The following is a 16,655-nucleotide window of genomic DNA, read 5'->3' as shown; positions in this document are numbered from 1 at the left end:
TGGTCCCTGTCCCCATGGGGCTCACAATCTAAACAACCTAACAGTATGTTTTGGACATATGTGCTTTATTCTTTGGATCAGTATAATAATAATGTAAATTACCAACATTATATAGTTTATATGTACAGTAAAGAGAAAAAAAAATTGTATTATGAATTCTTTGTTTTTAGAATAGACATAATAAAACGAACTGGACTCTTAGAAGTTTACAACATCTAAAACCCTACTTTCACTTTCTATGAAAGTGAAAGTAATGAAACAGCTCCCCTGTGTGGATATCAGGGGAACTATTTTGTTCAATTGGCATCCTGGACCCACAAAGGTAACCTTTAAAAAACAATCTTTATATATAAATTAGCCTTAACTAATCCTCCTGAAGCCAGTAGTGGAACGGGATGTCGACGTGCTTAGACTTGCGTGACAGATAAAATAAACATCAGAATTGCTGGATCAATGCTTTTAAACACACAATAAAGTTTGAAGATAAAGTCCTTAAAGGAAACCTACCACTTGTAGTGGCAGGTTTCTGATGGAAATACTGGGCACCAGCTCAGGGTGAGCTGGTGCCGGAGCTTATTTTCGTAAGTGTTTTAAACCGCTGTATCGCGGTTTAAAACACTTTTTAAACTTTATAGCCGGCGCAGGCAGGTACGCGCTCGGCGCTTACCATGCGCGCGGCTCTCATTCACTTCCTATGTAGCCGCGCGCACGGTAAGTGCCGAGCGCGTACCTGCCTGCGCCGGCTATAAAGTTTAAAAAGTGTTTTAAACCGCGATACCGCGGTTTAAAACACTAACGAAAATAAGCTCCGGCACCAGCTCACCCTGAGCTGGTGCTCGGTATTTACATCAGAAACCTGCCACTACAAGTGGTAGGTTTCCTTTAAAAGGCTCAAGTTTCCCTAAAATGGTATAAATAAAACTACAACTCTTCCTGCAAAAAAGCCCCCTTGACATATAGAAAAGTTATGATTGTTAGATTATAATATGGTAGCACATTATCCCAAGGTTTTTAATATTTTTAAAAGTATCAAAACATAGCAAAAAATTATAAATTAGGTATTACAGTAATTGTAGAGATACAAAATTTTACATGTAATTAAAGAAGTACAAATTGTCTTGCAGTCATCATATGACTTGGAAGGCAAGCAGTAAAAATTTGAAATGCATAAAAAGTAAAAGCATTGCTTTGATGATGTGCCCTAAATTCTCATTTGTATTGTAACCAAATAATGAGATGAATATGATGATTTTATTGTTTATTAATGTTTTTGTTGTACACTCTTAAAACGAGTTTAAAAAAAAGCAAAAGGGTTGTGATGGGAAGGGATTGAATAATAACAGGGTGGAATGTGCTCACTCTAGCACAGATTTACTTAGTTTTATGACCATCAAAGGACCAGATGTTTTTTTTTTACTGCTGATAAATAACACCACCAAACTCAAATAAGTTGCACTTTCTTTATCTCATGACTGCCTCTTTAGACTTTATTATTGTATTTTTTAGATTCTCACGCTCACAAATAGATACTTCAATCATTCACCTAATAATATACTTGGCAGCACACATATGTTTCAAAGTAATTTAACAAAAACAGTAAATAAACATAAGTAGTTATTTATCAAAGGAGGCTAACCTGCAGGGCTTATTTTAGTAATTATTATTATTTATAGAAAACCATTTATTTCATGGTGTAAATTTGAAAATGGGTTCACACACATTCCATACAAGCAAGTACAGTTAAGTACAAAAACACCAACTAAACCAACTGGCACAAGTACAAAGAGGACCACAGTAGGGGCTCACAATTTACATGGAAAGCTAGAGAGATGCAATAGGTGAAGGAGCACAGCAATTATTGTGTATTCTAGGCAATTCTAAACAGGTGAGCTTTCAGCCTATATTTGGAGATTTGGAATGTGGGGGCAGTGTTATACTTTATAGCAGCAAGATCCAGGGTATGATGAATACACTGGAGAAGTCTTATTAATGGCTGTGAAAGAGTGGATAATAGGAGAGTGTAAAAGAAGGACTTATGAGGATTGGAGATTAAGAAGGAGACCCCAAAGACTATGTAAGGAGAGTACATCTACAACAGGTCTTATATCTGCAATATATAACATTCTGGTGGACCCATACACTAAAAACCCTTCTCGGCATAAGTAGGTAGAACACCGAACCCATCTATTTGTCATGGTATATGGGAGAGGGCAGTCAAAACCTCCCAATGTATTCAATACAAAGAGAATCAAAACAAACAATTTTTATTATGGTATCATACATATGTCTTGCTCCATCAAATATACCCTAAAGCACCCGAAATCTTTTGGAGATGCGGGCCTGGGGTGGGGGTGGGGGGGGGGGGCAGATGTTCCCCACATATTTTGGACATGTCAATTAATTACTACTTATCGGCAATTGGTGGAATAAAATCATTACAGATGTAATAGGCCATCCAATACCTAGGGAACAGGCACATACTTATTGAATGTTTTCCCAGCTGTCTGGGGAAACATAGCTTGAAACTCTTATTGCACATCCTGATGGCAGCAGGATTCTTAATCTCTGCTGGATGGATACAAACAGTCTCTCCTTCCCAGACTGACATATGTTCCAGAATACGAGTCAAGAGGTTCGTACTATGGAACATCTAACAGCGCTGCAGCAGAATAAGGTTGATAAATTCAAATTTAATCTGGGCTCCCTGGGACTTATACTGGCACACCACCACTTTGAATTACAGTTGGTGAACTGTAGTCGCTTACCCCCTCTACCGGAATTGAAGAGCAAGGTTCTCCATCCTTCTATTACTCCTTTTGCGTTTCCCTCCATGTCTTTATTTTGTGTAATTGCAGTCAATTTGCTGTCTCCTAATTGTAACATCATTTTCCGGCTATCCACAATTAGGGCGCAGGGCTGGGACAGATGCACGGAGTGGGTAGAAAAAACTGATTGCAAGAGGCTTGGTTGCCTGACTGCATTGTACAAAAGAATAAAAGATTATTTTGCATTCATGCTGTAACCTAGAAATATGCTAAAAAGACCTCCAGGGGGTTAACATATTACAGAAGAAGGTTATGGGGGAAGTTAGTTTAATGACAGGTTCCCTTTCAAGGATGAGATAGAATCAAAGATTACTCCAAGACAGAATCAAATGTTACTTAGGAGAGTGTAGAGATATTTACTGTGCTAGGTCTGGCGGTAGAATTACTTCCAGATTATAAATAGTTTTAGCCACTAACATTTGCAAAATCTCCCCCATGTATGTATTTGATCACATAAAATCACATCATTCCTACATGGGCTTTTTATTCCTCCCAATGCCTCCGTGGAGGCATGCAGTGATTTCATGTGCTCAGATACAGACATGAGGTAGATTTTGCAAATGTTAGTTTGTAAAGGACCTTAGATGACATCACCCAGGTCACATGACATGCATTGCTAAATGGTGTGGAGGAATGTGGAAGAGCTGCTGGACTTGGCTGAGCAGCATAAACCCCCTCCGACTCCTGCTAGATGTGGCCTTTTGCCAGGTAAGATAAAAAAAGTGGATTTTATGGGGATGTAAAGTAAACAATTTTTAGCTATAAGAAGGATGGAATTTAGTTAATAGGGCTCTGAGTAACTGTCACTAGCCATATGTGTGAAAAATGTGATGACATGTTTCCTTTAAAAATTCAGAGCCAAAAATGTTATTGACAGCCAGGTATTGAAAGCCAGAAGTATAGATAGAGAAAAGTAGAATCCTAGGACACCAGCAAAGAGTGAGTAATTTGAAAAGGTTGTTATTTGAGCGGTAGGCAATTAAAGTATAATTTCTGTTGGGAGGTAGTAGAAGATTGAAAAAAGGGCCAGGTCAGTGATGCCAAGGGATGAAATAACTTGTAGCGGAAGGTCAACTTTGTCAGAGAAAAAAAAAAAAATGAAGTGACCAGGCTAGTGGCTTTGGATTGTAAGAGAGTAGGTCATTAGGTACCGTACTTTGGAATACTTTGGAGCCGGAAATTGTAGCTTTTAAAAGAGTTGGAGAAAAGGTAAACTGATAGTTCCACATGGACATGTTAATCACGAAGTTCTGAAAGAAATTAAAGTAATGAGCTGGAGTGATAGTTCAGCAAAGGAGACAGATCAAGAGTTTATTTTTTTATAATTTGTGTGATGGTTGCATTTTTAATGGAAGAGGTAACAGTGTCAGATATTCACATAGGTCAAAGAGGTGAGTAATAGGTGGGATATGCAGGGTGGTAAAATTTGATATCAGTTGCGATAGGAGTGGTTTAAAGGAAGTTAGTGTTATAAACTGCTGTATTGCGGTTTTAACACTTTTTAAACTCTAGAGCAGAAGAGGCTTCGGCGCTGCGCGCGACCGTGCGCGCGCAACGTCTCCGGCATTTCCTATGTAGGCGCGAGCGAAGCAGTTTCTGCTCTAGAGTTTAAAAAGTGTTAAAACCGCGATACAGAGGTTTATAACACTAATGAAAGTAAGTACCGGCACCAGCTCACCCTGAGCTGGTGCTCGGTACTTACAGCTTACACCTGCCATTCTAAGTGGTAGGTTTCCTTTAAGCACTGAGGTCAAGAGGTGAGGTGTGAGCTTGAAAGTCTGGAGGGAATTTTATTATTACTAAGGGCCAAGAAATTGGTAATTCAGGAGGGACAGTTGGTACAGTTGCCAGGTAGCAGGACTTGTAGATTGAGGCTATCCTTGAAGCAGTCATGTTGTCAGTATAAGGCAAATTCCTTGGCTTAGATGACAAATAGTTGGTGGTGATGCTAGATAGATGGTGAGAAAATGATGGAGAAATGATCTTCATTGCAGAGGGTTTTCTACCATAGTGTTTGACCAATCCCAGTACTTTGCTCTTGTTTTTGTTAGGTTGGTAGGCCAGAGATTCCTGTTGGTTTGTCTTCTTATAGTAAGGATGGGAGGAACTGCAGAGTTGAACATTGATTTCTTCACCAATTAATAATCCTAGTGTAGGGAGAGGCTTTCAGCCTCCATTTTCAGCATACAGGAATGAAAGTTCTAAATGCTTACAGATGTTGGATTTTTGGAAGAGAGAAAGAGAAACGTAGTTGGTATATGATTTAGCAAGTTAAAAATCTAAACATGCACTTATTGAATTAAATTCATAGTGGATGATACAAATCTGCACCTTTAAAATGCAAATCTATGCTAGTGATTCAGAAGTGCTAACAGCCGTAATTTCTGCTGCTCATATATTGATTTTTCACATCCTTAATATTCACTGGCATTTTATTTTTTGGTTGCATTAGAAACAAATATATATGGTGTAACTGCTTGTTACATGCTTGCAGTACTCTATGAATATTAACCCCTTAACAACTCCCTTCCTGACACGCACGCACATTGCACTTCAAGGCAGTTTAAAAATTTGGGTGTTATGTTTTGTTATGTTTATTTATAAAAAAAAAACAGATATTTGGTGAAAAGCTTAAAAAATTCTTGATTTTCGAAATTCTAAATTTTCACACAACACATTGTCATAACACCAAAATAACTTCATAACTAACATTTACCAGATGTTTGCATTTCGAAATATGTTTTTTTATGCGTCCTCTCATTTTTGTAGGATGTTATAAGGCTTAGAATTTTCGGTGTGATTTTCCAAATTTTCCTAAAAAATGCTACATTAACCCCTTTCTCAGGCCCTTTTTTGTTTTTGTGTCTTTATTTTTCACTCCCCAACTTCAAAAATCTGTAACTTTTTTATTTTTCCATGTAAAGAGCAGCTTGTTTTCTGCATAACAAATGGCACTATACAGTGATGGTATTTAAGATTCTATGGCGTATACTGGGAAGCGGGAAAGAAATCTGAATGCAGTGAAAATGATGCAAAAATGCAGTTGCGCCATTTCTTGTGGGCTTGGAGTTTATGGCTATGCGCCCCAAATAACAGGTCTACTTCATTCATTGGGTCAGTACGATCACGGGGATACCAAATTTGTATAGGTTTTATAATGTTTTCATACATTTACAAAAATTAAAACCTCCTGTACAAAAAAAAAATCTTCTGGCTCTAATAACTTTTTCATACTTTGGTGTACAGAGCTGTGGGTGGTGTCATTTTATGCGACTTTTGATGAGGTCTTCAATGCATCTATTTTTAGGACTGTTCGACCTTTGATCACTTTTTATATTTTTTTAAAAATATTTTTAAATGGCAAAAAAGTGCAATTTGCGACTTTGCGGCGCTATTTTCCATTACGGGGTTAAGCGCAGTGAAAAACAGTTATTATATTTTGAAAGATCAGCATTTTCGGACATGGCGATACCCAATGTGTTTATAATTTTTAATTATACGATAGAAGCCAAGATGGCGGCACCCATGCGCCGCCGGTTCATTAATGCCGCCGGCAAAGCTGCTATCAAAGAGTTGACTCCCGTCATCCTTGCTAGCCCGTGAGCCCTCTTCATACTCTACCCTACGCAACAAGACGTACAGGTACGTCTTTTTGCGCTATGGGGTATTACATTTTTGAGGGATCTACTCAGCTTTCATGTCACTTTTAGAGGCTTAAATAACAGTAAAACCACATAATGTAACACATTTTAGAGACTATTCCCCTAAATGTTAGTAAAATAACTTTTATGAAGTTTGTTAATCCTTTATTTCTTTCACTGGGTTAAAAGAGGGGAAACTTTTAAATTTTAATTTGGTTAAATTAATGTATTTTTCAAAAAATGTATGGGCACATGTCATGGCATTGAAATGTTCCTGCTTCCTGCACTACTACCAAGCGTCAACCAGAGCAATTCCCCACACTTTTTAACCCCTTACCGACGCGCACCGTAGAAGTATGGCTCGCGTCGAGTACCGATGCACGGAGAGGGCTAGCACCAATCGCGGATGCTATGTTGTCGATTGCCGCCAGAACGCTGCCTTCGGCTTTAAAAAGATGGCGGCGTATGGGCGCACGCCATCTTGCCGAGGATTGTCGCTCCATGTGACGTCATCGGGAAGCGGCGATCTGTCTTCCGAAGACCCGAGGCTGCCTCGTTTTAACCCTTCCATTACAAAGTGCTTTAAGCACATTGTAATGCATGCGGAAGAAAATCCCCATATACTGTCATAATGTTGTATGGCAGTATATGATGGGATCGATCAGACAACCTAGGTTTTAAGTACCTTAGGGAGTCTGAAAAATAGTAAAAATAAAAAAGGGAAAAAAAATTATAATTAAAAAAAAAAAAATTTTAAATCACCCCCCTTTCCCTAGAACTGATATAAATATAAATAAACAGTAAAAATCATAAAGACATTAGGTATTGCTGCATCCAAAAATGCCCGATCTATCAAAATATAACAACGTTTTTTTTCACTGAGTTTAACTCTGTAACGGAAAATAGTGCCCTAAGTCAAAAATGGCACTTTTTTGCCATTTAGAAAATATAAAAAATTCTATAAAAAGTGATCTAACGGTTGTACAATCCTAAAAATGGCAGCATTGAAAACGTCATCAAAAGTCGCAAAAAATGACACCACCCAAAGCTCCGTACACTGAAGTATGAAAAAGTTATTAGCGCCAGATAATGGCAAAATAAAAAAAACAATTTTGGTTTTAATTTTTGTAATTGTATGAAAACATTATAAAACTTATACATATTTGGTATCCCCACCTTCAAAAATCTGTAACTTTTTTATTTTTCCATGTACAGAGCTCTCTTTGGGCTTGTTTTCTGCGCAACAAATTGCACTTCATAGTGACAGTATTTATTATTCCATGCCGTGTACTGGGAGGCAGAAAAAAAATTCAGAATGCAGTGAAAATGATGGCATTTACGCCATTTCTTGTTGGCTTGGATTTTACAGCTTTCACTGAGCGCCCCAAATCACATGTCTATTTTATTCTTTGGTTCAGTACGATCACGAGGATACAAAATTTGTATAGGTTTTATAATGTTTTCATACATTTAAAAGAATTAAAACGGAGCTGTGGGTGGTGTCATGTTTTGCAACTTTTGATGACGTTTTTAATGCTCTCATTCTGAGGACTGTATGGGCTTTTGATCACTTTTTATAGAATTTTTGGGCGCCAATTTCCGTTATGGGGTTAAACGCCGGTAAAAATCGATGATATATTTTGATAGATCGGACATTTTGGGACGCGATGATACCTAAAGTGTTTATAATTTTTACTGTTTATTTATATCAGTTGTAGAGAAAGGGGGGGGGGGATTTAAACCTTTACTTTTTTCACTATTTTTTTCATATTTTTTATACCATTATTATAGATCCTCCAGGGTAATTAAACCCTGCAGGGTCCGATTGCTAATACTATATACTGCAATACTCAATGAGACTCTAGGCTGCCATAGCAATCGATCGCCGCCCTCTGATGACATTACAGGGGGCAGCGATCGGCCATCCAAGATGGCCGCGAGCATTTAATGGTAAGTTAGGTGGCGCAGTCGAGTTCGACCACGGCACTTAACAGGTTAACTGCCGCGATCGGTGCCAGCACCGACTGCGGCAGTAACAGGCGGGAGTTGGCTGTATTATACAGCCGTCACCTGCTGTGTATGGAGAAAGCTCAGCTCATGAGCTCTCTCCATACACCCATTGCGGGACGAGGATGATACAGTTCGTCCTCGGTTGCTAACGTGTTAAAGGACACCTGTCATCAGGTCTCTGTCAATAGTCCTGTCACTACTACCCGTTGGAGCAGCTCATAAGGATCCATCCCAGCCTTTATCTAGTCATTTCATACATTAATCATTGTAAAATCATCTTTTCTTTATTATGTAAATGAGTCTGGTTGTCACGGGTGCTCTCGCTATCCATGTCGCGGATCGCGGGTGCACCCTTGCTCCGCTGCCTGCCGGTCCCTGTCCCCCTGCCCTCACTTACCTCTCCTCGCTCCTGTCTGTGCTCTGGCTCCCGGCGCGTGTAGGCCGCACGCTCCCTCGCTGTAGGCGGACATACTTTATTTTATAGTATGTCAGAAAAATATATAATCTACTTAATAAATGAATTAATTGATTACCGGTATATCGCCACTCTCCCCTAATTAATTTTAAATGTATAATCCTCCTGAATTACTGTATATACTCGAGTATAAGCCAAGTTTATGTACTAAAAATGCCAGACTCGACTTATTTAGTGTGTCCGCAGGCAGATTGCATAGAGATGCTTCTGTTCACATCTATCTCTCACTCACTATCCCTGCCTGTCTCTCTATCTTTCACTCACTTACTCTTGTTTGTCTCCCTGTTACTCGCTCTCACTCCTTCCCTGTATCTCTGTCACTCACTCTTTCTGCCTGTCTCTGTCACTCACTCTAGCTGCCTGTCTCTCTGTCACTCACTCTAGTTGCCTGTCTCTCTTGTCACCACTCACTCTAGCTGCCTGTCTCTCTGTCACCACTCACTCTAGCTGCCTGTCTCTCTGTCACCACTCACTCTAGCTGCCTGTCTCTCTGTCACCACTCACTCTAGCTGCCTGTCTCTCTGTCACCACTCACTCTCCCTGCCTGTCTCTCTGTCACCACTCACTCTCCCTGCCTGTCTCTCTGTCACCACTCACTCTCCCTGCCTGTCTCTCTGTCACCACTCACTCTCCCTGCCTGTCTCTGTCACTCACTCCAGCTGCCTGTCTCTCTGTCACCACTCATTCTCCCTGCCTGTCTTTCACTCACTTACTCCTGTCTCTCTGTCACTCACTCTCCCTGTCTGTCTCTCTCACTCTCCCTGCCTGTCTTTCTCTCTATCCATCTTCCTCACACATAAGTGCCTTATACTCATTGTGTATAATAACTAATCAAAGTTTAGAGCTCAAATTAATGACCAATGGCAAAATAGGAACCAATCACGGCTCAACTTGTAACTGCCACAGCAGCCAGTAGACAATGGCTCCTATATATGGTGGTTAATAAGTGTATTTTGGAAAGCACGGGGTGAAAACCTAATCTATTATGTTCCCTGGGTCACAGAGTGCGGCTGCGTGATCCATGAACTATATACAGCGAGTCCCCGAAACTAACTTTACTCTATACACCATTATTCTGAATTTTGTTAAAGAAAGCAGCCCCACTTAATATACATTGATCTCTAAATTTATATAAAAATTCATGTTTTGAGACTCCTAACAAATCAGTCTATATACAGTACCCACCTACTCAATATACAGTACCCCCATACTAATTAATTTATAGGTTACAGAAGCTCATTACAGCTGCATTGCAAATATGCCTTTCTGCGTTCTCTCTCACAACACGTGACTTGTCTGTGCTGCAGACTGCTCAGCTCTTGGGCGCCACCTTCATGCTCCTGTACAGCTCCTTCCTCCTGCTCCTTCACAGAGGTCACAGCCTGGTGAGCTTACATCAGTGGGAGATGCAGGAACTGTACAGGAGCACAGAGATTTTGGTCCATATTGACATGATGGCATCACACAGTTGCCGCAGATTTGTCGGCTGCACATCCATGATGTGAATCTCCCGTTCCACCACATCCCAAAGATGCTCTATTGGATTGAGATCTGGTGACTGTGGAGGCCATTTGAGTACAGTGAAATCATTGTCATGTTCAAGAAACCAGTCTGAGATGATTCCAGCTTTATGACATGGCGCATTATCCTGCTGAAAGTAGCCATCAGATGTTGGGTAAATTGTGGTCATAAAGGGATGGACATGGTCAGCAACAATACTCAGGTAGGCTGTGGCGTTGCAACGATGCTCAATTGGTACCAAGGGGCCAAAGAGTGCCAAGAAAATATTCCCCACACCATGACACCACCACCACCAGCCTGAACCGTTGATACAAGGCAGGATGGATCCATGCTTTCATGTTGTTGACGCCAAATTCTGACCCTACCATCCAAATGTCACAGCAGAAATCGAGACTCATCAGACCAGGCAACGTTTTTCCAATCTTCTACTGTCCAATTTTGATGAGCTTGTGCAAATTGTAGCCTCAGTTTCCTGTTCTTAGCTGAAAGGAGTGGCACCCGGTGTGGTCTTCTGCTGCTGTAGCCCATCTGCCTCAAAGTTCGACATACTGTGCGTTCAGAGATGCTCTTCTGCCTACCTTGGTTGTAACGGGTGGCGATTTGAGTCACAGTTGCCTTTCTATCAGCTCGAACCAGTCTGCCCATTCTCCTCTGACCTCTGGCATCAACAAGGCATTTCCGCCCACAGAACTGCCGCTCACTGGATGTTTTTTCTTTTTCGGACCATTCTCTGTAAGCCCTAGAGATGGTTGTGCGTGAAAATCCCAGTAGATCAGCAGTTTCTGAAATACTCAAACCAGCCCTTCTGGCACCAACAACCATGCCACGTTCAAAGGCACTCAAATCACCTTTCTTCCCCATACTGATGCTCGGTTTGAACTGCAGGAGATTGTCTTGACCATGTCTACATGCCTAAATGCACTGAGTTGCCGCCACGTGATTGGCTGATTAGAAATTAAGTGTTAACGAGCAGTTGGAGAGGTGTATCTAATAAAGTGGCCGGTGAGTGTATATTGTAATGCAAATTATTAGAGGAATCAGAAAGGCATATTTGCAATGCAAGTGTGATGGGCTTTGCAACCTGTCTACAGTGAAAATGAGTGCCTCACAGGCCTAAGATCTAAAATCTTGTGAAAGAGGTCAAACCATTGAGAAACCAAAACATTTATACTTACCTCATCTCCCGATGCCTGTACATTGCAGCTAGTGAAGCTGGCGTAGTGCACCCTGGTTTCACTCCACAAGCACTGTAGGCTTCACTTCATGGGCAGTAAAACCATAATGCGAGAGATGGCTCAGGTGGGGAATATGAAGATGTGAATCCGATGTGCCTCATCAGACTCAAATCTAGGTTATAAACAAGCATGGACTAGTCCCCAAGAGTGGTAAATAGTGCCTAAAAACAATACTTTATTATATCACATTAAAACTCGCACAAAAATTATGTGATATGGGGTAAATCCAGGTTATAACAGATGCCCTGCGGAAATATGGTTGAAAAACAAATGAAAAATATTGCCCTTTTTACTCACAGTCTGATGTTGGCAATCCAGAATCAAAAAAGGAGTCCTACTGTGGTTCAGACGTACTGTGGTGGCAATATTAACGTGAATGGGGTGTGTTTCAGGGGTACTGTCCCTCTCAGGTCCCCAATAGCTCCCGCTCTTACAAGAGCAGTACCAAGACTGTCCCTGTAGCCTTATGCTTCCCTCCGTCTGCAAACGTTTCCCTGGCGCGTTTCATCAAAGTTGGATTCTTCAGAGGGACTTGTGCGCTAAGGTAGCTCAACACACAAGTTCCTCTGAAGAATCCAACTTTCCGGACGAGGGGAGGCAAAAGACTCTTGGGGATTAGTCCATGCTTGTTTATATTTGATTAAGAGTGATGATTCAACACTGAGTGTATTGTTGCTTATCTGATTTCACATCTAGGTTAGTATAATTATTTTTTGTTTATATACAAGCCACCGAAAAGCAATATACAGGACGATTTGTGACCTTCTAGCACAGGTCCATACGGACCTGTAGTTGGTTTAGGGTGCAGTCACACGTGGTGCTAACATTGTGTTAGAACGCTAGCGCCCGGTTAGTGGACCTCAGCCCAAACGCATGTGCATTGCATGTGCATTGGAAACACATGCAATCGGTAGCCAGCACCAATTGTCTTTGCATTTAAACAATACAAAACACCAGGTGGAGGTTACCGATTGTATGCATTTCAATGGAAACGTGTATGCGATCAGGCCAGGGAAACGCAATACTAGCACCACGTGTGACCGCACCCTGGTCACAAATAGACCTGACAGGTCCTCTTTAAGTTTAGGTATATGCTGAGGAGATATACTAAGGATTGCATTTGGGGTAGAATGAGCGACATAACATACTGGAATGTATTTTGTCCTTCTTCAGAAGCTTGGGAGGTTTTTTTTTTAAAAAACATGTGACTGTATAATTATTTTGGCAGATTTGTCCATCAAAGGTAGCAGGGTTGTCAGGGAATGCTCTGAGAGCCATTTGGCTGCCATGGAGGACATCTTCTTCCCCCTTTTTATATTTAGGGAAGTTGCAGTTACCCCTTGTGCCCCATTATGTCCTATCTCACCTGCAGTCCTGCTGCCAGTGCCTCCATTACTGCTTGCTGTGTCACTCAGTACATAGGTTAATGTACACCTGCCTCATGTTTCTCTGCCTGTCCTCCTCACGCACTGGGGGACAGAGCTTTAATCTGTGAACTCAGCAGCATGAAGCAGGGGATCAGGTTGCTTCGTCTCACGTGACCCGGAGGAATCTCTGCCACCATCTCATGGCACTTGTCTGAGGGGAGGGCGTCCTGTATGGGGGGGATATAGGACACCCGTATAACAAGAGCTGCGGCTCTCGAGGAATGGGACACTACTAGGTATTATATCACACACGCAGATATTTCCTCTTCCCGGGAGGGTGAGTCTGCACTTGCCTCGCAGGACTGAGCTCTCCCTCCTCCTCCTCTATCAGTGATGAGAGCATGTGTCGCTGCAGGGCACGTCTCCCCTGACTCCTTCTAGTAAGAGGAGGGCCGCCCAGTGTTATCCCAGGCTCCTGAGGCGACGAGTTCTTCTTTCTGGGGCAGTCAGTCCCGGGAGAGGGAGGGGAGAGGAGTGCGGGGAAAGTTGAGAGCAGGAGGAGGAGTCCTCCCGGAGAGCTACGTCCAGGTCCACCTTGCAGCAGCTCCACCTGATCAGAGCACAAGTTTACCCGGAGCGTCATTCCACACACGGCCAGAGGATCTGATAGCTCGCCTATTGCTGGAGCTGTACGGGGAAGTACACACGGTGATGGCTGTGGATAACAGCATAGAGGAGCTGTGATAAGTGCACCGAGGATGAGCCCTCAGGATCTAGTCCTATAAGGCGCCTGTGGATCATGTCTTCTGGATTCGCTATTTCCAGAATGGACTGTGGTAGGAGCCAGAGGCATCATATCATCGCCATTCTGCTGGGATTTACAGCTCTCTTCACTGTTACAGAAGGTCAGTGTCCCTCACACTGTACAGATCTCATGCTTCTCTGTAGGTAGCACATAACTTTTCATGTAGGTGAGCACTGCCCCCATCCCCCATAGACTGGAAGGCAAATAATGGACACTCAGCTAGTTGTGTGGCTGCACAGGGAATTGGGATGTTCAGTATTGTGCTGCTTATTATATTGCTGCCTGTGGTACACACATACAAATATATATGTGTAGACACATACATAAACTACTGACACACACACATATATACATATACACACTACTGACAGACACGTTTATACCTGCACTGTTCACACATCTATAGACACACAAGGGCATGCAGTACATATATACAAAGATACGTACATGCACAGTATTTGATGTAAAATGTAACACTCAACTCCCAGCACTTTGATTCTGCAGAGATAAAGGGACAGTGTTTTGCAGACTGAGTTACAGAAGTTTCTATAAGGTAAAAGAGGCTGTGTATAACCTTGGTTGACATACCCCACTATGTGCCAGTATTTGTTCAGCTATTTTTACATAACATTTGTTAATTTCATTCATTTCACATGTGAAAGATTCAGACTGCCATGCACTTCCATTGTGTAAAAGCCTATGCTGTCAATTATTTATTTTTGTCATACAGTTGTATTACAATTAGACTTTATATTGAAGTTTAATCAGAAGTTCTTGGCATGCGTCAAGTTAACAGTAGTCTACAGTTTGTACTATTGTCTATTGGAATATTGTGCCCACACACAGTGTAAATTTACTCTGCCCGGTTGCACCACACACAGAAAAACTGCCAGTCATGTACAGAAGATTGCGCCTCATGAAAAGAAAGTTGATGTTTTGGTCCATACAATTGCAAGAATGCACTGAAGGAAACTTTCGGTACCTAACTTTCAATATGTGTACCACTTTGGTACAAAAATATATTTAGACTACATTTCCATTATGTCACAAGCCAGAAGGGAAACCTAGAACAGCTCTATGCACAAACCATATGTGCCCAGCCCTGATAAATCCATCCCCCCTAATTAGGAATTTGGCAACAAAACTTATTGTACTCTTTATTTTACCAATAATATTCTGTCAGGATTTGTACCAAATTTACAGTTGTCTTGGATAAAGGTAAAGGAACTGTTTTATTGTTAGCCCATCGCATACTGTTCATGGTAAGGACCGCATTCTCCAGAAAATACAGAAACAATGTGTAAGGGGTTCTAGGGGGGAAACAAATATTTTAACCAACTGCTAACTACTTTGTTCTCTCTTCTCTGCTTTTCCATTAATCCCACGATACCTCAGCACTTCACTAAAGTACCTTCTCTGCCTGCTGGGAGGCAGGGGATTACACTTCTCTTTATATTCTCTTAAAGAATAAATATATAGTCAAGGATGCTTCACTAACATTCTGTTGATCTCAACTGAGATGGAAATATGTGACCTCCTCTTACTTGTGTCATTTCATCGCATGTGAAGTGAAAAATGGATTCCTAAAGATAGGCTATTTCCCATATATTTTATGATAGTAACTTTTGGTGAAAAACATTATTTTTGCCTCATTTGAACCCTTTCACTGTTTTTAGAAAGTAGGAGTGGGGTCTTTTAAAGGCAGCATGACTCCCAGCTATCTGGCATGTACATGGCACTAAGAAGGGAGAGGTAGGGCACTTACATGAACACTGCCCCAGGGGCTGTATAAAAAGACAACTCAGGAGGATTATACCTAGTGTTTTGAGGAGTGTTTCTTTAAAAGTGTCTGTCATGTATGGCAGGTCACCTGTGACACCAGCTTTGCTAGGCTAGTATTAGTATACTAGTGTACTAGTATATAATGTATTAGTGTACTGTAGTACATTTTTTCACAGTACTCCTTTCTTCCAGGGTTGTGTGCACAATCACTGTGGAAGTATTTTTCGATATGTAATATTAAATGGCAGAGTTTAGTTCCCAGAGCCCCGTCCCCATAGTGTGGATGAAACTGTCACTTGATGTCAGCAGAATGAGAGTGAGCTGATGTCCGTGCACCTGAAGAAATCCTGTGCATTCATCTGAATGGCCGCCTTCTGGAGTTCTATATTTATACTCAATGCGGAGGTTGAATTGTCAGGCTGGAGCACATGACGGTGGATTTTCTCACATATACTCCTACAGTTTAGAATTAAGAGTAAGCAAAACTTGTAGCACTTGTCATGAACACAAGGAATGTAATATAACGCTGAATGACTGGTTGCCTTGTGTAATGATTTTATTATCACACATGGAAACGTGATATTTTGGCAGATGTAATAATTAATTAATTTATATGTTACCTTTGGACAGAAGAATTATTGTTACATTTGTGGCCACATTAAAAAGCAAGAAATGTAACAAGGATATACAGTCATGGCCATAAGTTTTGAGAATGGCACAAATATTATATTTTCACATGATCTGTTGCCCTGTGGTTTTTATGTGTGTTTGTCAGATGTTTTTATCACATACAGAAATACAAGTGCAATCATATTATGAGGAACAAAAGCTTTTACTGACAGTTAGAATGAGTTACTGCAGCAAGTCAATATTTGCTGTGTTGACCCTTCTTCTTCAGGACCTCTGCAATTCTCCCTGGCAGCTCTCAATCAACTTCTGGACCGAATCCTGACTGATAGCAGTCCATTCTTGCACAATCAATGCTTGCATTTTG

The 16,655-nt window shown here is 41.1% G+C and overlaps 1 protein-coding gene across 1 annotated transcript in view; it reads left to right on the top strand.

The window, feature by feature from the left end:
- The first annotated feature begins 13,371 nt into the window (after nt 1-13,371).
- Nucleotides 13,372-16,655, top strand: part of FRAS1 (Fraser extracellular matrix complex subunit 1) — a 340,675-nt gene continuing 337,391 nt past the window's right edge. The window contains exon 1 of the mRNA XM_072115515.1: nt 13,372-13,979. Within this exon, the coding sequence (XP_071971616.1) occupies nt 13,874-13,979 (106 nt within the window). The 5' untranslated portion in view covers nt 13,372-13,873. The remainder of the gene's footprint in view (nt 13,980-16,655) is intronic.

The sequence above is a fragment of the Engystomops pustulosus genome, chromosome 1, assembly GCF_040894005.1.
Source record: "Engystomops pustulosus chromosome 1, aEngPut4.maternal, whole genome shotgun sequence".
NCBI classification, from domain to species: domain Eukaryota; kingdom Metazoa; phylum Chordata; class Amphibia; order Anura; family Leptodactylidae; genus Engystomops; species Engystomops pustulosus.
Note: the sequence above shows the minus strand (reverse complement) of the source record. Positions and strands in the feature narration are given on the sequence as shown.